This window comes from Ranitomeya imitator, chromosome 1 (assembly GCF_032444005.1).
Source record: "Ranitomeya imitator isolate aRanImi1 chromosome 1, aRanImi1.pri, whole genome shotgun sequence".
In the NCBI taxonomy this organism is placed as follows: Eukaryota; Metazoa; Chordata; class Amphibia; order Anura; family Dendrobatidae; genus Ranitomeya; species Ranitomeya imitator.
Genome location: NC_091282.1, coordinates 791219885 through 791237865, shown reverse-complemented (window position 1 = coordinate 791237865; position 17981 = coordinate 791219885). Strand labels below are relative to the sequence as shown.

The 17981-nt window shown below is 39.9% G+C and overlaps 1 protein-coding gene across 1 annotated transcript in view; it reads right to left on the bottom strand.

Annotated features, from left to right (window-relative positions):
* Window positions 1-6469: 6469 nt before the first annotated feature.
* LRFN5 (leucine rich repeat and fibronectin type III domain containing 5) overlaps window positions 6470-17981 on the bottom strand; it is a 398470-nt gene continuing 386958 nt past the window's right edge. The window contains exon 4 of the mRNA XM_069737629.1: window positions 6470-7967. Coding sequence (XP_069593730.1) covers window positions 7043-7967 — 925 coding nt within the window. The 3' untranslated portion in view covers window positions 6470-7042. The remainder of the gene's footprint in view (window positions 7968-17981) is intronic.

Sequence of the window (17981 nt, the reverse complement as noted above, 5' to 3'; positions counted from 1 at the left end):
GGCAAGAACGGAGATAGAGGGAAAAATGGAGACATGGGGGGCAAGAAAGGAGACAGGGGGCAAGAATGGAGACACAGGGAAAAATGGAGACATGGGGGCAAGAAAGGAGACGGGGCTAGAATGGAGACACGGGGCAAGAATGGAAACAGGGGGAAGAATGGAGATGCAGGGGGAAGAATGCAGACACAGGAGGAAGAATGGAGACACAGGGGAAGAATGGAGATACAGGGGGCAAGAATGGAGACACAGGGGCAAGAATGGAGACACAGGGGGCAAGAATGGAGACTCTGGGGGCAAGAATGGAGACACAGGGGGAAAGATCATGGGGCAGGATGGAGACATGGGGCAAGATGGAGACACATGGTGCAGGATGGATACAATGGAGACAGATGGGGCAGGATCATGGGACAGATAGAGCAGGATCACAGGGCAGATGGGGCAGGATCATGGGACATCACGAGGGCAGAATGGATTCTGATGAGGGCAGTATGGGAGAGCATATGGCTGGAGCCAGGAATGAGACACACAGGTGCCAGGATGGGGAACATTATTACCATAGGGGCTAATTAATGAATATTATTACTGCATTCATGTATTTACTTTATTTTTTGAAGATACTGTTTTAAATGGGGGGCAGTCCTGTTACTGTGCAGAGCGACACTATGTCACCTTTTTTTCTTCATCTGGTGTAGTGTAGAAGTTGGGAAAAAATTAAGCGGTGTTCTGCAAGTGGTGCTCTAGATAACTGTGTTATTTCCTGCAGAGACGAGCCCTGGCTGGAAGAAGTGATGGCAGTCTGTGCTGGAGGAAGATGAAAAGTAAAGATGAAGGACTTCACCTAGTGACGTCACTGGTGAGTCAGTGTGCTACCTGTTCCCTGACACATTACACTGTATACCAGTGTTCCTCAAGTCCGGTCCTCAAGAGCCACCAACAAGTCATGTTTTCAGTATTTCCTTAGTATTGCACAGGTGATAATTGCATCACTTGCACAGGCAATAATTCCATCACCTGTGTAATACTAAGGAAATCCTCAAAACATGACCTTTTGGTGGCTCTTGAGGACCGGACTTGGGGAACACTGCTGTATACTATATACAGTGGACCTGTGGACAATGTCACCAGTGATCACTGTATTACCTTTACTCTGACACTGTATACAGAGCTCCTGTGTATAATGTCATTGATCACTGTATAACCTGTACAATACATACAGCGCTCGTGTGTATAATGTCATTGTTGATCACTGTATTACCTCTACACTGTACACTATATACAGATCTCCTGTGTATAATGTCACCGGTAATCACTGTATTATCTGTTTATCATCTATCTACCTATTATCTATCTATTATTATCTATTATCTATCTATTATTTATCTATCATCTATCTAGCATCTATCTATTATCTATCATCTATCTATCTATCATCTATCTACATATTATATAGCTATCTATTATCTATCATCTATTATCTATCATTTATCTATCTACCTATCTATGTATCTAAGCATTACCTGTCTATTATCTATCTATCTATCTATCTATCTATCTATTATCTATCTATCATCCATCGATTATCTATCTATTATCTTATCTATTATTTATCCATCTAGTATCTATTATCTATTATCTATCTAATATCTGTCTATCATCTATTATCTATCGATCTATTATCTATCATCTATCTATAATCCATCATCTATCTATCTATCTATCTATCTATCTATCTATCTATCTATCTAACTATCTGTCTATACACATATATACACTGCTCAAAAAATAAAAGTAACACTAAAATCCCACATCCTAGATATCACTCAATGAAATATTCCAGTTGCAAATCTTTATTCATTACAGAGTGGAATGTGTTGAGAACAATAAAACCTAAAAATTATCAACGTAAATCACAACTAATATCCCACGGAGGTCAGGAGTTGGATTGATGCTCAAAATCGAAGTGGAAAATGAAGTTGCAGGCTGATACAACTTCAGTGGAAATGCCTCAAGACAAGGAAATAATGCTCAGTAGTAGTGTGTGTGGCCTCCAGGTGCCTGTATGACCTCCCTACAACGCCTGGGCATGCTCCTGACTTGGCGGCGGATGGTCTCCTGAGGGATCTCCTCCCAGACCTGGACTAAAGCATCTGCCAACTCTTGGACAGTCTGTGGTGCTACATGACATGGGTGAATGGTATGAGACATGATGTTCCAGATGTGTTCAATCGGATTCAGGTCTGGGGAATGGATGGGCCAGTCCATAGCTTCAATGTCTTCATCTTGCAGGAACTGCTGAGACACTCCAGCCACATGAGGTCTGGCATTGTCCTGCATTAGGAGGAACCCAGGGCCAACTGCACCAGCATATGGTCTCACAAAGGGTCTGAGGATCTAATGTCGGTACCTAATGGCACTCAGGCTACCTCTGGCGAGAACATGGAGGGCTGTGCGGCCCTCCAAAGAAATGCCACCCTACACCATTAGTGACCCACTGCCAAAACGGTCATGCTGAAGGATGTTGCAGGCCGCAGATCGCTCTCCACGGCGTCTCCAGACTCGTCTGTCACATGTGCTCAGTGTGAACCTGCTTTCAGCTGTGAAGAGCACAGGGCGCCGGTGGCGAGTTTGCCAATCCTGGAGTTCTGTGGCAAATGCCAAGTGTCCTGCATGGTGTTGGGCTGCGAGCACAATCCCCATCTGTGGATGTTGGGCACTCAGACCATCCTCATAGAGTCGGTTTCTGTTTGTGCAGACACATGCACATTAGTGGCCTGCTGGAGGTCATTTTGCAGGGCTCTGGCAGTGCTCCTCCTGTTTCTCCTTGCACAAAGGCTGATGTAGCGGTCCTGCTGCTGGGTTAATGCCATTCTACAGTCCTCCACATCTCCTGGTGTACTGGCCTGTCTCCTGGTAGCGCCTCCAGCCTCTGGACACTACGCTGACAGACACAGCAAACCTTCTTGCCACAGCTCGCATTGATGAGCCATCCTGGATGAGCTGCACTACCTGAGACACTTGTGTGGGTTGTACAGTCCATCTCATGCTACCACGAGTGTGAAAGCACAACCAACATTCAAAAGTTACCAAAACATCAGCCGGAAAGCATTGGTACTGAGATGTGGTCTGTGGTTCCCTCCTGCAGAACCACTCCTTTATTGAGTGTGTCTTGATAATTGCCAATAATTTCCATCTGTTGTCTATTCCATTTGCACAACAGCATGTGAAACTGATTGTCAAACAGTGTTGCTTCCTAAGTTTGATTTCACGGAAGTTTGATTCTGTTGTTTAAGTGTTCAGTTTATTTTTCGAGCAGTGTATATTATCTATCTGTCTATTATTTATTATTTATCTATTATCTGTCTATTATCTATCTATCCATCTATCTATTATCTATCTATCATCTATCATATATCTAATATCTATTGATCTATCTATTGTCTATCATCTCTCTACTATCTATCTATCATCTATCTATTATCTTATCTAGCATCTATATGTCTATTATCTATTTATCATCTATCGATTATCTATCTATTATGTTATCTATCATCTGTCTATTATCTATCTATCATCTATGTATTATCTATTATCTCTAATCTATCTATTATCCATCTTTTATCTATCACCTATATTTATATATATACATACTGTATATATACTGTATATATATATATCTTTATATATTTATTATCTATTATCTATCTGTCTATTATCTATCATTTATTATCATCTATCTATTATCTATCTAGCATCTATGTATCTATCCATTTCTTTTATTTATCTGGGTATCTAACCCATCCCCCGCTTCACAATTTCAGACCCACAACTTCCATTTTACTATGATAAATGCCCAAATATTATGTAGTATTCCAATAATGCTTCTTGTAAAATCTGACGCATCACCTCCATATTGTTTATATATAATCTAACCATTCAATTCTAAAACTACATTCACCGCCATACTCAACAAAATAAATAATATTCTGCGGTTTTCTGCAATATTTAGATCCCTGTGTTTGTATGACAATCCCCAACCCCATCCCTTGTTACTGTTAGGTGATGCTTACCTGCCTTTTATTATTGTCAGGGTTGTCAGCTGCTATGATTGGTGACTCTACGTCTCTGCATTGTGCGCTGGAGTCTGTGCTAGACTGAAATTACGCTCCTGTTTCATCACGAGCTCCGGCTTTTCTTCTGCTCCACCATACTTTACACTACCGCTCGGCTTGTTCCTATACACCTAGTGATAAAGGATCACATAGCACTCATAGGTCCAATAAAAGTCCATTTCTCTAAAATACCGCAATCTAAAATAGAATTGCAAAATATCTGAACAAAATGTATTTCCGTACTCGTTCATAAGGATCTGGCCATGGATATGCTAATTTTTTTTTTTTTTAAATTTATTAAGCTGAAGACCAGAAGATAAAGCCAAAGATCTATGGAAATAATTGGGGTATTTTTCCTAGTAGACATATTAAGGGTGTGCACAGTGATGAGTATTGGAAAATATTGTGTAAAAATGAATCAGCACTGGGATGTAAATCAGAGAAAATTAAGAATGTAAATTTTCTCCATAGGAGATTGGAAGTGAAAAACGAGATAATTATTCTACGCTTTGTCAAATGAAATATCATTCAGCAAATCGATAAATTCTGAAAGTCCGTGTTCGTTAGAAGCCTTTATGTAAAAAATACCACGTTAGCAAAACTCTCAACAGGCTGAAATTCCCATTACAACCACTGGGTGGCGACACGTATGTCATATAAACGTTACCTGGCAGAGTATCGCAAAATCTCGTACCACTCATCTCCAGATAAGAGCAAAGTGAAGGAATGGACTCTGGATCTTTCTAGTTCTTAGAACCCAGGTTGATACAAAGTTCCGAAACCTTCTGCATCAAGTTCTATGATAAGTTACACTTTGAAAAACTCAAACAAGAAACGGAAAAGAGATTCTGGTCATAAAGTCTTGGCTCCTATGCTAATCTATATATCTGTAGGGTTACAGTCACCATAAATACTCCTCATCACAACTGAATATCAGTCTTGAGATCCCTGTAAGGGAATTGTTATCAAATTTGACTAGTTACAATATGATTCACTTATATCTAGTCCGGACTGTAAGCAGAAGCCCAAAACCGAAGGTACTAGCCATATATTGCCCCCTAGCACACGAACTATGGTTATCAAAAAGGTGAGTCTCAGAAATAAGTAACACACGAGAATAGGACTACACATGGGGTATGTTTGTAGTCTGTTACTATGGAGACACATAGCTCTGCATAGGAGCTGTGATCACAAAACGGTAATATTTATTTAAGTATGGTGACTGTGTCAGTAAAGATGTTTGAAAACATTATATTTGTCCTGGAGTTATTCTGTTTGTACCCTGAAATAAGTAAACAGACCCCTATTAAAGACGTAGGACATGGCTGTATACTATATATAGGATTACAAAATAATAATAATAATAATAATTATTATCTACCTCATTTAGTGAGACATTTAGCCTTAGGAGACAATCTTCATGGTATGTTGTCACATACGTGTACCATTCTGCGGCCCAAAACCGATGACTAAAAAACATGGCGCTTGAACGAATCCCCCCGGCGCTCAGATACTGTACAAGTTCTGTGCTCCCGCTTTTTTCACGTGCAAAAGCCCCAACTTTTAAGTGGAATTGTTAACCAATTTCAAACAGAAATAAATCTATAAGCTCAGACATTTATTTTCTGTGATTGTAATGGAAAAGTTGTCTAAAAATAAATATTTAAAGTATAATTCTAAAATATGTATTTAAAAAAAAAAATTCTATTGAGCCTATACTACCACAGGGAAAAAAATAAAAAAAAAACATTTAAAATTTAAAAAAAATGTTTCAAAAGTGATTTCTTATTCCATGTAGCAAATAACTTTTCATTGTAAAATCTAAAATAATGTCAATTTAAATTGTAATAATAGTCAATTTTTTTTTCTACTTGCTTTGGCTTATTAATACTTCTAGAGTTTTTTTTTTTAATTAATACCCTTAAAGGGCTAGTACAAGATCCTAAAAACATTGTAGCTTTCTTCAAAAAACGCCCCAGACAAAGCCACAACTTCACTTAAAGGAGCTGCAATACCCAAAAGCACTGAATGCGGGGATGTTTTTGGAAGCCAACCTTTTTATTTATGTATCTTAGATATCCCCTAGTAGTAAAAATATAAAAAAATAAAATTATAAAAATTATTTGTAATGCAGCAAAAAAAAAAAAAAATATAATAATAATATATATATATATATATATATATATATATATATATATTTATTAAAGGCTGAATCCAATCTTTGTAGCCAAAATGACCCGGAAAAATGTTGGAATAATTTAAAGTGAAATACTGAATATTGTTGGATTTGATACATTTCAATGCCTTGAAATAATGGTAACATTTAAGGTGATAGGAATTATTTCCACAATGTCTCCATATAGATATTGAATATTTTATTTTACACAACATAACAACACAGAAGTTGTTGTTCTGTACAGCATTTGCCTAAAAATAAAGGCAACACCATCGTCACTCAAAAATAAATGCAGTCTGGTCTTTTAAAAAATATTTTTTTTAACTAATTCTTCCATAATTGGTCTTTTTTTTAATATATTTTAATATGTTGAAAGCTTGAAGGAATTTTCCCATACGAAAGGCTTTTATTGTGAATTCAGTCTTAATTTTTTAAATCTTTTTTTTCTGCTATGGCAGAACCAGGAAGCCAGTCCTATAGGAAGGGAAGGCACCGGTGCTGATTTGTATTTTTCACAACTCGCTATTTTGTATCTTGTAATCACCAGGAAAAAAACAAAAACAAAAAAAAAGTAACAGAATTCGCAGGTGGCCTTGACACAATCCTGTAGTAGCCAAAAAAGTGGACACAAATTAGAACTCCCCTTTTTTGAAAAAGAAACAAAATATTGAATTAAATTTTCTATTGTGCTCGAAATTTTTTCGAAATCGATTTTTCTTTTCGAATTTTTGCTTTTTAATTTTTTTAAAGGAACTAATCACACAGTGCTTTCCAATATCCACTCTGAACTTGAAAAAGTCGCTTTCCCGCTGTCCATGTCTGAATTATCTGACTTAACCAAGATACCGTTCATGGACATGCTCCTCTTCGACCAAAGTCCGCCTGTGTTCCGAGAGTTTACATAACAATGGTACTCCATAATTTCACCATTTAAAGAGTACCTCCGCTTGGCTCTATAAGTCTCCGCGGGTAATGTAAGGAACTTACTTGGCCTTGATTGTGCTCTTTTATAGGTTGGTGACCCGGTGGGACGACTAGATAACCGGAGGGCAGTTGAATTATTTCTATTTGTGTTTTGGGACTCCATATTTAAAACGGTTTCAGTTTGTGAGTCCGTTTGTTGTAATTGAGTTTTTCTTTTTTGCTTCAGTGAAGCCGAAGCATTTGAAGTCCACGTATGAGGCGAGGCAGAGGTAGTAGCGGCCACACCTTGGCTTGAGCAGGTGTCAGAAGATGGTGCCCCGCTGTCTGTTGACTTGCAGCATTGCGGACTCTCATCGTGTCCAACCCCTTGCTTGGAAGCTGATGGGGGCATGGACGCACTACAACTTTGATTTTGCGATCCGTTGGTTTGAGAATACACATTGCTGACTTTCGTGGATTTGTGCTGCCCATTCCCGTTGCAAACTTTATACCTAATCATCAAGATAATTATAAAAACAAGGACGGAGGCCACGATGATTCCACCTATAATAATGATCATGGTGCCTCCCAAGAACTGCGACTGCATAAAATGACAACGGACGTAATCTTGCTCGGTCGTGAACTGGATGCAACCAACCACCCTCGTGGCCGTGAGGGACGTAATGCCGTCATCATAAATTGCTAAGACGCAAAGGTCGTAGACTGTTCCCGAAGCTAAGTTGTTCACGCGGAAGGTCTTGCTCGTCGGAGGAATCATTCTGGAAGAAAACAAAGACATGTCACAAATATTAACCGAGACAAGACATAAATTACAATATGTATATCTTCTATCCAAGGACTCATTTGCTCTAGAACATTTTTGCTGTTTTCATGTTTGTGATGTTATGGGGCATTTTCAGTCTTCACGACATTTTTTCACCATTGCGTTGGAAATTTCCACCCATAGATTTTCCCCAAATAATTTCAATTGCTCGTGCAACCTTTATTTTTTCTTTTTTTTTAAAAGAAAGAAAGAAAAGTCATGGAATTTTAGAGCTCGCAGGATGAAGACGTTATTGATCTGCACATGAGGAAAGAATGGAAACATTTTCACAACTTCTTAGCTAATGGAGTCTGATCCCCGTGCAGAAATGTCGGCACCTGCAGACTCGGCTGCTGTCACTGAGGTTATTAATGGTCATCTGAGGAAGGTTCTGCCACTCAATGCACTTGGGCAAATCATCAACATCCTCTGCCAGCAGTTCCTATGTAATCGCTGATCTATAACTTCCCCGATGTGCTCTTTGGAGACAAGTCTGGAGACGCTGCAGCCACAGGAGCAAATTTAGACCTCACAGGCGGTTCACAGTAGTGCGAGGAACTTGAAGCCTTGGGTTGTGTTGGAAAAGTGGACGTTTTGGAGAAATGGTCGTATCACTGCATTCATGGTGGCAGAACCTTCCTCAGACGCCCACTAATAACCTCATTGATAGGAGCCGAGACTGGATGTGCCGTGATATCTGTGCATGGCGCTCATATTCCAGACTGAAGAAATCAAGATGTTTCCATACTGTTTCCATTTCTCCATCATTTGCAGAGCAGTGATGTCTCCATCCCGTGATTTCTTGAATTTCACAACTTTTCCTTCTTGGTGTTGCAAATTCCACGTTGCGGAGTGTTTGATTCCAGCCTTAGGATATGTTCACACTGACTTTTTTTTAACATTTGCAACATGCGCTTACTTAGTGTCCTATGCCGAGGTCTATGGGAAAACCTCCAGAAAGACGACACTGAGCGCGTGCTGCATTTATAGGGAAAACACATAGAATACAAGCACAGGTATATACAGATTTTGTATGCTTTTTTTTCACATTACAAGAGGAATCTGTGGCATCTGTTGTTATGTGAAACTTCAACTCTCATCATGCACAGAAGAAGCGGCAGCTTGTGGATCACTCTGTGTAATGAAAAGAAATCCTCACTTTTTACAAAATCCCTTTCTGACGAATCGATTGTGAAAGGTGTGACTGTTACATAACTCGCCGGCTACATAAATCCACTTAACACCTTTGCGCTAACACCTCGTTTCTAGCTGAATCTCCTAAAATAACATGTGACTTAAACCGCAGATTGAGTATCATTGGATTTACAGAATTTCCCTTTATTTAACAAAAATCCAGGAAATCTATTTTCTTACAAGTGACGGAGCCATTGAATGCGCGGAAATAGCAGTCACATCCAGGTGATGGAAGCTAAAGAGGGAGATGTCCGACCACTCAGATCCCCATCGATCATCCTGCAAAAGAATCTGCTGACAAGTGTTCCATTTCTCCACAGCGCCACCACAGGCAAAGAGAGGTATAACACTCATTCTAATGGATATCAGTGGACTGACCCTGTAATGTATTAAGACGCTGAGTCCTTCAGGAAAAGAGAGGTTCATTATGTCAGGGCTGAAAAGAAAAGACCCTTCAGGTCATTCACACAGAAATGCCCACCAATGCCACTTAAAACTGACCTGAGATATAAGAGCATCCCCAATACAGGTGACAATCCAGCAGCTGTCGGCTGTACACTACAGCTGACAACTTGTTGCATCAGCCACGATCAGAGTTGGCGCCGTCCATATCTGTTTAACCCCTTAGATGCTGCTGTCAATAGTGACTGCATCATATAAATGGTTAACAGAGTGTGGGGGCTCCCTATTTATCCACATCAGCACCCTGAGATCATGATTGCGTGGCCCTGATGTTTGCCAAGGCAATTAATGTCCAAATAGCGGCCTTAGAGTCTTTCAACTACAGCGGCCTGTTTAGACGTTAGAAACATGTATGTGTTAAAAATAAATTTTTTCATTTCTGCCATGTAATTTTCCATTAAATCCTGAAAAGCACCCAAAGAGTTAATAAACTAACAAAAAGCAATTTGCGCTGCGCTGTTTTTTTTTTTAAATGGTATCATTTTGGGGGTTTCCAGTATATAAGACCCCCAGAGTCACTTCAAAACTTATCAGATCCCCAAAAAATAAGTTTTGTAAATTTCCTTGAAAAAAATGAAAAATTACTGCTACATTATTAAACCTTTTAAAATGTTATTAAAATCAAGCAACATTTTATAAATGGAGCTGATGCAAAGTATGGTACTGTGTATGGATATCTGTGTTAGGCCGGCGTCACACTACTGTAGAGTACGGGCGAGTGCTATGTGAGAAACCAGTGTTAATCTATGGGGCAGCTCCCATCACCATATTTTTTCTCGGGCGTATTCAGCGTGCGAGTGAAATCGTAGCATGCTGCGACTGTACGCGTATATCGCCCGAGTCTCACTAATGCAAGCCTATGGGTGCGAGAAAAACTTGGACACCACACGGACCATCCGTGTAGCTTACGAGAAATACAAACACATTTTCCTCATTACAGCCCATTGAGCAACTTAATTCAATGGGGAAAGTCAGTGAGAAATGTAAAGCCATATAATGTCATATGGATACATGGGTGGCAGAAAATCGCATCATCGCATTGCAAACGCATCACACACGGAGACCATACGGAGAACACTCGTGCGACTGTCGGCAGGGAGACTCGGACCCATTTTTCATTCATTTAGTCTGACTCCGGCCTTAAAGATATAATCACTCAAAGTGCGAAAATTCCTAATTTCTTGAAATTTTTGTAAAAATTTCTGATGTTTTTATAAAAAAAAATGCAAGACATATCAACCTAAATTTACCATTATCATAAAATGTAATGTGCCAAAAAAATTTTTCAAAATCAATGGGATATGTTGAAGCATTCTAGAGTTATTGCCACATAAAGTGACACAGGTCAGATTTCAAAAATTTTGCCTGGTCACTGTACCATCTGCCAACAAGTGATAGATAGATAGATACATAATAGATAGATGATAGATAATAGATAGATACAGGTGATTCTCACAAAATTAGAATATCATCAAAGAGTTAATTTATTTTATTTCTTCAATACAAAAAGTGACCCTCATATGTTATAGAGTCATTACACACAGAGTGATCTATTTCACGTGTTCATTTCCGGTAATGTTGATTAAGACTTACAGTCAATGAAAACCCAAAAGTCATTATCTCAGTAAATTAGAATAATTAACAAAAACACCTGCAAAGGCTTCCTAAGTGGTTAAAAAGGTACCTTAGTCCCTTAAGACTGCTGACTTGACAGATGTCCAGAAGGCAGTCATTGACACACTCCACAAGGGGGGTAAGCCACAAAAGGTCATTGCTAAAGAAGCTGGCTGTTCACACAGTGCTGTATCCAAGCATATTAATGGAAGGCTGAGTGGAAGGAAAAAATGTAATGGGAAAAAGTACACAAGCCATCGGGATAACTGCAGCCTTGAAAAGATTGTTAAGAAAAGGCCATTCAAAAATTTGGGGGAGATTCACAAGGAGTGGACTGCTGCTGGAGTCATTGCTTCAAGAGCCACCACACACAGATGTATCCAGGTCCTGGATTCCAGGACAAGGGCTGCAAGTGTCTCATTCCTTGTGTCAACCCATTCATGACCAATAGGCAAACCCAGAAACGTCTTACCTGGGCCAAGGAGAAGAAGAACTGGACTGTTGCTCAGTGGTTCAAGATGTTGTTTTCAGATGAAAGTAAATTTTGCATTTCATTTGGAAATCAAGGTCCCAGAGTCTGTAGGAAGAGTGGAGAGACAGACCATCTAAGCTGCTTGAGGTCTAGTGTGAAGTTTCCACAATCAGTGATGGTTTGGGAGCCATGTCATCTGCTGGTGTAGGTCCACTGTGTTTTATCAAAACCAGTCAGCGAAGCTGTCTTCCATGAAATTTTAGAGCACTTCATCCTTCCCTCTGCCGACAAGCTCTTTGGAGATGGAAATATCATTCTCCAGCAGGACTTGGCACCAGTCCACACTGCCAAAAATACCAATACCTGGTTTACAAACAACAGTATCACTGTGCTTGATTGGCAGCAAACTCGCCTGACCTTAACCCACAGAGAATCTATAGGGTATTGTCAAGAGGAAGATGAGACACCAGATCCAACAATGCAGACGAGCTGAAGGCTACTATCAAAGCAACCTGGGCTTCCATAACACCTCAGCAGTGCCACAGACTGATCGCCTCCATGTCACGCTGCATTGATGCAGTAATTGATGCAAAAGGAGCCCAACCAAGTATTGAGAGAATTTTCTGAACATACATTTCAGTAGGCCAACATTTCAAATTTTAAAATCATTTTCCAAGCTGGTGTTATAAAGTATTCTCATTTACTGAGATAAAGACTTTGGGGTTTTCATTGGCTGTAAGCCATAATCATGAAAATTAACAGAAATAAATCACTCTGCTTGTAATGACTCTATATAATATATGAGTTTCACTTTTTGTATTGAAGACATGAAATAAATTAACTTGTTGGTGATATTCTAATTTTGTGAGAAGCACTTGTAGATAGATAGATAGTTAAATAATAGATAGATTCATAATCGATAATAGATAGATAGATGATAGATAGTGTAAGGAGGCTAATGGCCCGGTAGTGGATAGGAAGCATGTGTCACAGAGATGGCTTGTCTCTGTGATGTAACCCGGAGTATTTCCTCTAGTGCACGTAAGCACAAGGAGGTTCGTTTGGTGTCCCTGGGACTGGGTTGCGGGTAGCTATGAGAGATGGGCAGGTCTGGCTACCCACATACTTCACCTCTGGGTGTGGTTACAACCTATATAATGGAGGCTGTTGTTTGCCACATGGTCTGTGTATTGGAATGGAAAAGGCCTTATGTGTGTTTGGCTCATGCCTGAGCTTGAGTACTGGACATTACTCCAGCCGGTGTGCCCACAGGCCTGGCGGAACAGAGTCCTGCTATGGACATTTGTATTTTCTTTGCCTGATCTAAAGGCTGTTTATGTTCTGTTTATGCTTCTGGGGTTTAAGAAGGAATAAACCCACATGAACTTTTAAAGTAACAAGCCTCCTGTTTACCTCCCATTGCACCCAAGTGAGTAAAACGCCTACAATAGTTAGATAATAGATATATAGATAATACATAGAGATAGATGATAGATAATAGATGATAGATAGATAGGTAGATAGATAGATAGTGCATAGAGATAATAGATAGAAAATAGATAGATGATAGATAGAGAAAAAGATAGGTAATAGATACAGTTGGGAAAAAAGTATTTAGCCACCAATTGTGCAAGTTCTCCCACTTAAAAAGATGAGAGAGGCCTGTAATTGACATCACAGGTAGACCACAACTATGAGCGTGAAAATGAGAAAACAAATCCAGAAAATCACCTGGTCTGTTTTGGTAAGATTTATTTGGCAAATTATGGTGGAAAATAAGTATTTGGTCACCTAAAAACATGAAAGATTTCTGCCTCTCACAGACCTGTAACTTCTTCTTTAACCCCTTCATGACCTTGGGATTTTTCGTTTTTCCGTGTTCGTTTTTCGCTCCCCTCCTTCCCAGAGCTATAACTTTTTTATTTTTCCGTCAATTTGGCCATGTGAGGGCTTATTTTTTGCGGGACGAGTTGTACTTTTGAACGACATCATTGGTTTTAGCATGTCGTGTACTAGAAAACGGGAAAAAAATTCCAAGTGCGGTGAAATTGCAAAAAAAGTGCAATCCCACACTTGTTTTTTGTTTGGCTTTTTTGCTAGGTTCACTAAATGCTAAAACTGACCTGCCATTATGATTCTCCAGGTCAGTACGAGTTCATAGACACCTAACATGACTAGGTTATTTTTTATCTAAGTAGTGAAAAAAAATTCCAAACTTTGCTAAAAAAAAAAAAAAAAAAAATTTCGCCATTTTCCGATACTCGTAGCGTCTCCATTTTTCGTGATCTGGGGTCGATTGAGGGCTTACTTTTTGCGTAAGCTTTTTTTAATTGATAGATCGGGCGATTCTGAGCACGGCGATACCAAATATGTGTAGATTTGATTTTTTTTTTATTGATTTATTTTGAGTGGGGCGAAAGGGGGTGATTTAAACTTTTATATTTTTTTATTTTTTTCACTTTTTTTTTTACTTTTTTTTTTTTACTTTTGCCATGCTTCAATAGCCTCCATGGGAGGCTAGAAGCAGGCACAACTCGATCGCCTCTGCTAAAATGGAAATGGAGAAATGGAGGTGTGCTGTGAGCGCCGACCACAGGGTGGCGCTCACAGCCACCGGTGATCAGTAACCATAGAGGTCTCTAGGACCTCTATGGTTACCATCCTGACGCATCGCCGACCCCCGATCATGTGACGGGGGTCGGCGATGATGTCATTTCCGGCCGCCCGGGCCGGAAGCGGTAGTTAAATGCCGCTGTCTGCGTTTGACAGCGGCATTTAACTAGTTAATAGGTGCGGGCAGATCGCGATTCTGCCCGCGCCTATTATGGGCACATGTCAGCTGTTCAAAACTCACCGCGGAGCCCTGCATCAAAGCAGGGGATCTGACCTCGGACGTACTATCCCGTCCGAGGTCAGAAAGGGGTTAACAGACTCCTGTGTACTCCATTATCCAGTGTTAGATAGATAGATAATAGATAGATAGATAGATAGATAGATAGATAGATAGATAATAGATAGATAGATAATAGATAGATAGATGATAGATAGATAAATAGATAGATAGATAGATAGATAGATAATAGATAGAAGATAGATAGATAGATAGTAGCGATAGATAGATAGATGATAGATAAATAGATAATAGATAGATAGATAGATAGATAGATAGATAGTAGCGATAGATAGATAGATGATAGATAAATAGATAGATAGATAATAGATAGATAGATAGATAGATAGATAATAGATAGATAGATAATAGATAGATAGATAGATATGGGATAGATAGATAGATAGATAGATAATAGATATATAGATAATAGATAGATAGATAATAGATAGATAGATAGATAATAGATAGATAGATAGATAGATAGATAGATATGGGATAGATAGATAGATAGATAGATAATAGATAGATAGATAATAGATAGATAGATAATAGATAGATAGATAGATAGATAGATAGATATGGGATAGATAGATAGATAGATAATAGATAGATAGATAATAGATATATAGATAATAGATAGATAGATTGATAATAAAGAGAAAGATAGATAATAGATACTGTATCTATTATCTTACAATTTGTGTCAACTTCTGTGCATGTTATCAGGCCAAAATCACCAGGGTATGAGAACTTTTGATCAGGGTCATTTGGATGTTTTTGGTTGTCATTATGATTTTAAAAGAGAAAACACAGTAGTTTGACAATAAATGGCTTCACCAAACCACTAACCATGAGTGGAGAAGAAGTTTTGGTGTTATTATTCACATTCTCTGAAAAAAGGCCAAGAAAGCAAAAATTCTGCCGGGGTATGAAAACTTTTGAGCACAACTGTATATATACATGTATGCACTTGTTGGTCAATGCTTTAGAAAGGTGAAGCCAAAACTTTGCCACGCCATGTGGGCCTAAATGGTTGATAGAAATATTATAAATAATAGATAGATAATAGATAGATAAATAAGAGAGATAAAAGATGGACAGATAATAGATAATAGATAATAGATCGATAATAGAGAGATGATAGATAGATAAAGTAGATGATAGTGATAGATAATAGATAGATGATAGATAGATTGATACAAAGATAGATAAATAATAGATAGATGATTGATAGATAGATAATAGATAGATAGACAGATAGATAGATAATAGATATATAGATAATAGATAGATAGACAGATAGATAGGTAATAGATAACTAATGTGTTTGAGATACATATACAGATATGACACAGATAACAGAGAGTCATACATAGATGGATAGCTAGATGATATTTGTTTTGAACTGTGATTATTGTTATGCTGTAATGTCTATTGTCTGTACAAATCCCCCCTATAATTTGCAAAGCGCTGCGAAATATGTTAGCGCTATATAAATAAAATCTATAATATAACGCTGGGAGCGTCACTCTGTCCGAAGCCTTTATAGACGCAAGCGCCGGCGCAGTCTGGGCCTCGCAGAGTGACGCTCCCGGGAGATCGCGGTATGCGTTCACACTGAACGCACATCGCGATCTCCAACAGAGAAGCAGGGACCGCCAGGAGGGTGAGTATCGGCCATATTCACCTGTCCTGCGTTCCACCGCTGAGCGCCGCCATCTTCCCGGTCTTCGGCCTGTGACCTTCAGTTCAGAGGGCGAGATGACGCGCTTAATGCGCGCCGGCGCAGCCCTCTGACTGAACAGTCACAGCCAGAGAACCGGGAAGATGGCGGCGCGCAGCGCTGGAACGGGACAGACAGGTGAGTATAGTAAGTGCTGGGGGGCCTGAGCTGGCGGCGATACCGGCACCTGACCCCCACAGCGCGCCGGTGTCCCCGCCTGCTCAGGCCCCCGGATGGGTGCAGCACATGACAGGATGGGGACGCAGGATGGGTGCAGCACATGACAGGATGGGGACGCAGGATGGGTGCAGCACATGACAGGATGGGGACGCAGGATGGGTGCAGCACATGACAGGATGGGGGCGCAGGATGGGTGCAGCACATGACAGGATGGGGACGCAGGATGGGTGCAGCACATGACAGGATGGGGACGCAGGATGGGTGCAGCACATGACAGGATGGGGACGCAGGATGGGTGCAGCACATGACAGGATGGGGACGCAGGATGGAGCAGCACATGACAGGATGGGGACCCAGGATGGGTGCAGCACATGACAGGATGGGGACGCAGGTTGGGGACGCAGGATGGGTGCAGCACATACCAGGATGGGGACGCAGGATGGGTGCAGCACATGACAGGATGGGGACGCAGGATGGAGCAGCACATGACAGGATGGGGACCCAGGATGGGTGCAGCACATGACAGGATGGGGACGCAGGATGGAGCAGCTCATACCAGGATGGAGACCATATACCAATATAAATGCTCGCCACCCGGGCGTAGAACGGGTTCAATAGCTAGTTATTATTATAATAAGGTAGATACATAGTTGAATACTAGATAAATATAAGATAGAGAGAGATATTTAGGTATATATGATAGTCACAAGAGAGATAAGATACAGTGTATAGATAAAATATAAATATAGAATTAAAGGTAGATGTGAAATAGATGAATACTTTGTTACATGTGGGATAGAACATAGATAAAAGTATAAGATAGCTATAACACAGATGATAGATGGATGAGGGGGCTCCAGCCTCTTATTTAGTGCTAATATATAATGGTAATACGCCAGGTAATAATATTTGGGGTCAGTATCAGCAGATGGAGCCGATAATAATTGTACATAGCCATTACCATAAAGCTGTGTTCTAATAAGAGAGTGACTATTACACGCAGTTCTGCTCCCAGGAGGAGCGATGGGGGAGGGCGGCATTTATTTTTCATGTAGTGTGTATAGCTAACTCTAACATCAATAAATCAGAATTTCATTTGTAGGGATATTACCATCCGGTGTGTACAGCTATAAACTCTAGACCTTGAAGCCATGGTTAATGCTGTGGTGTATGGACAATCTTCTATGAATGAGTAACACGTATATTGCTCTACATACAGAGTGAGCACCTGGGAAATTTACGGTCAGTGAGTGCGTTAAGTGGTCTCTGGATTTTTATAAATAAATTTGCTGATGACCTACATCTAACGATTCTGCTCAACACTCGAGTTCCTGATGTAAGGAAAAAAATACATCCCGGCAGCTGCAGGTAACACGCAGATGAAAACATGAGAACCTGCCAACCGTCATTGTGGTAGAGCACACATCGTCAC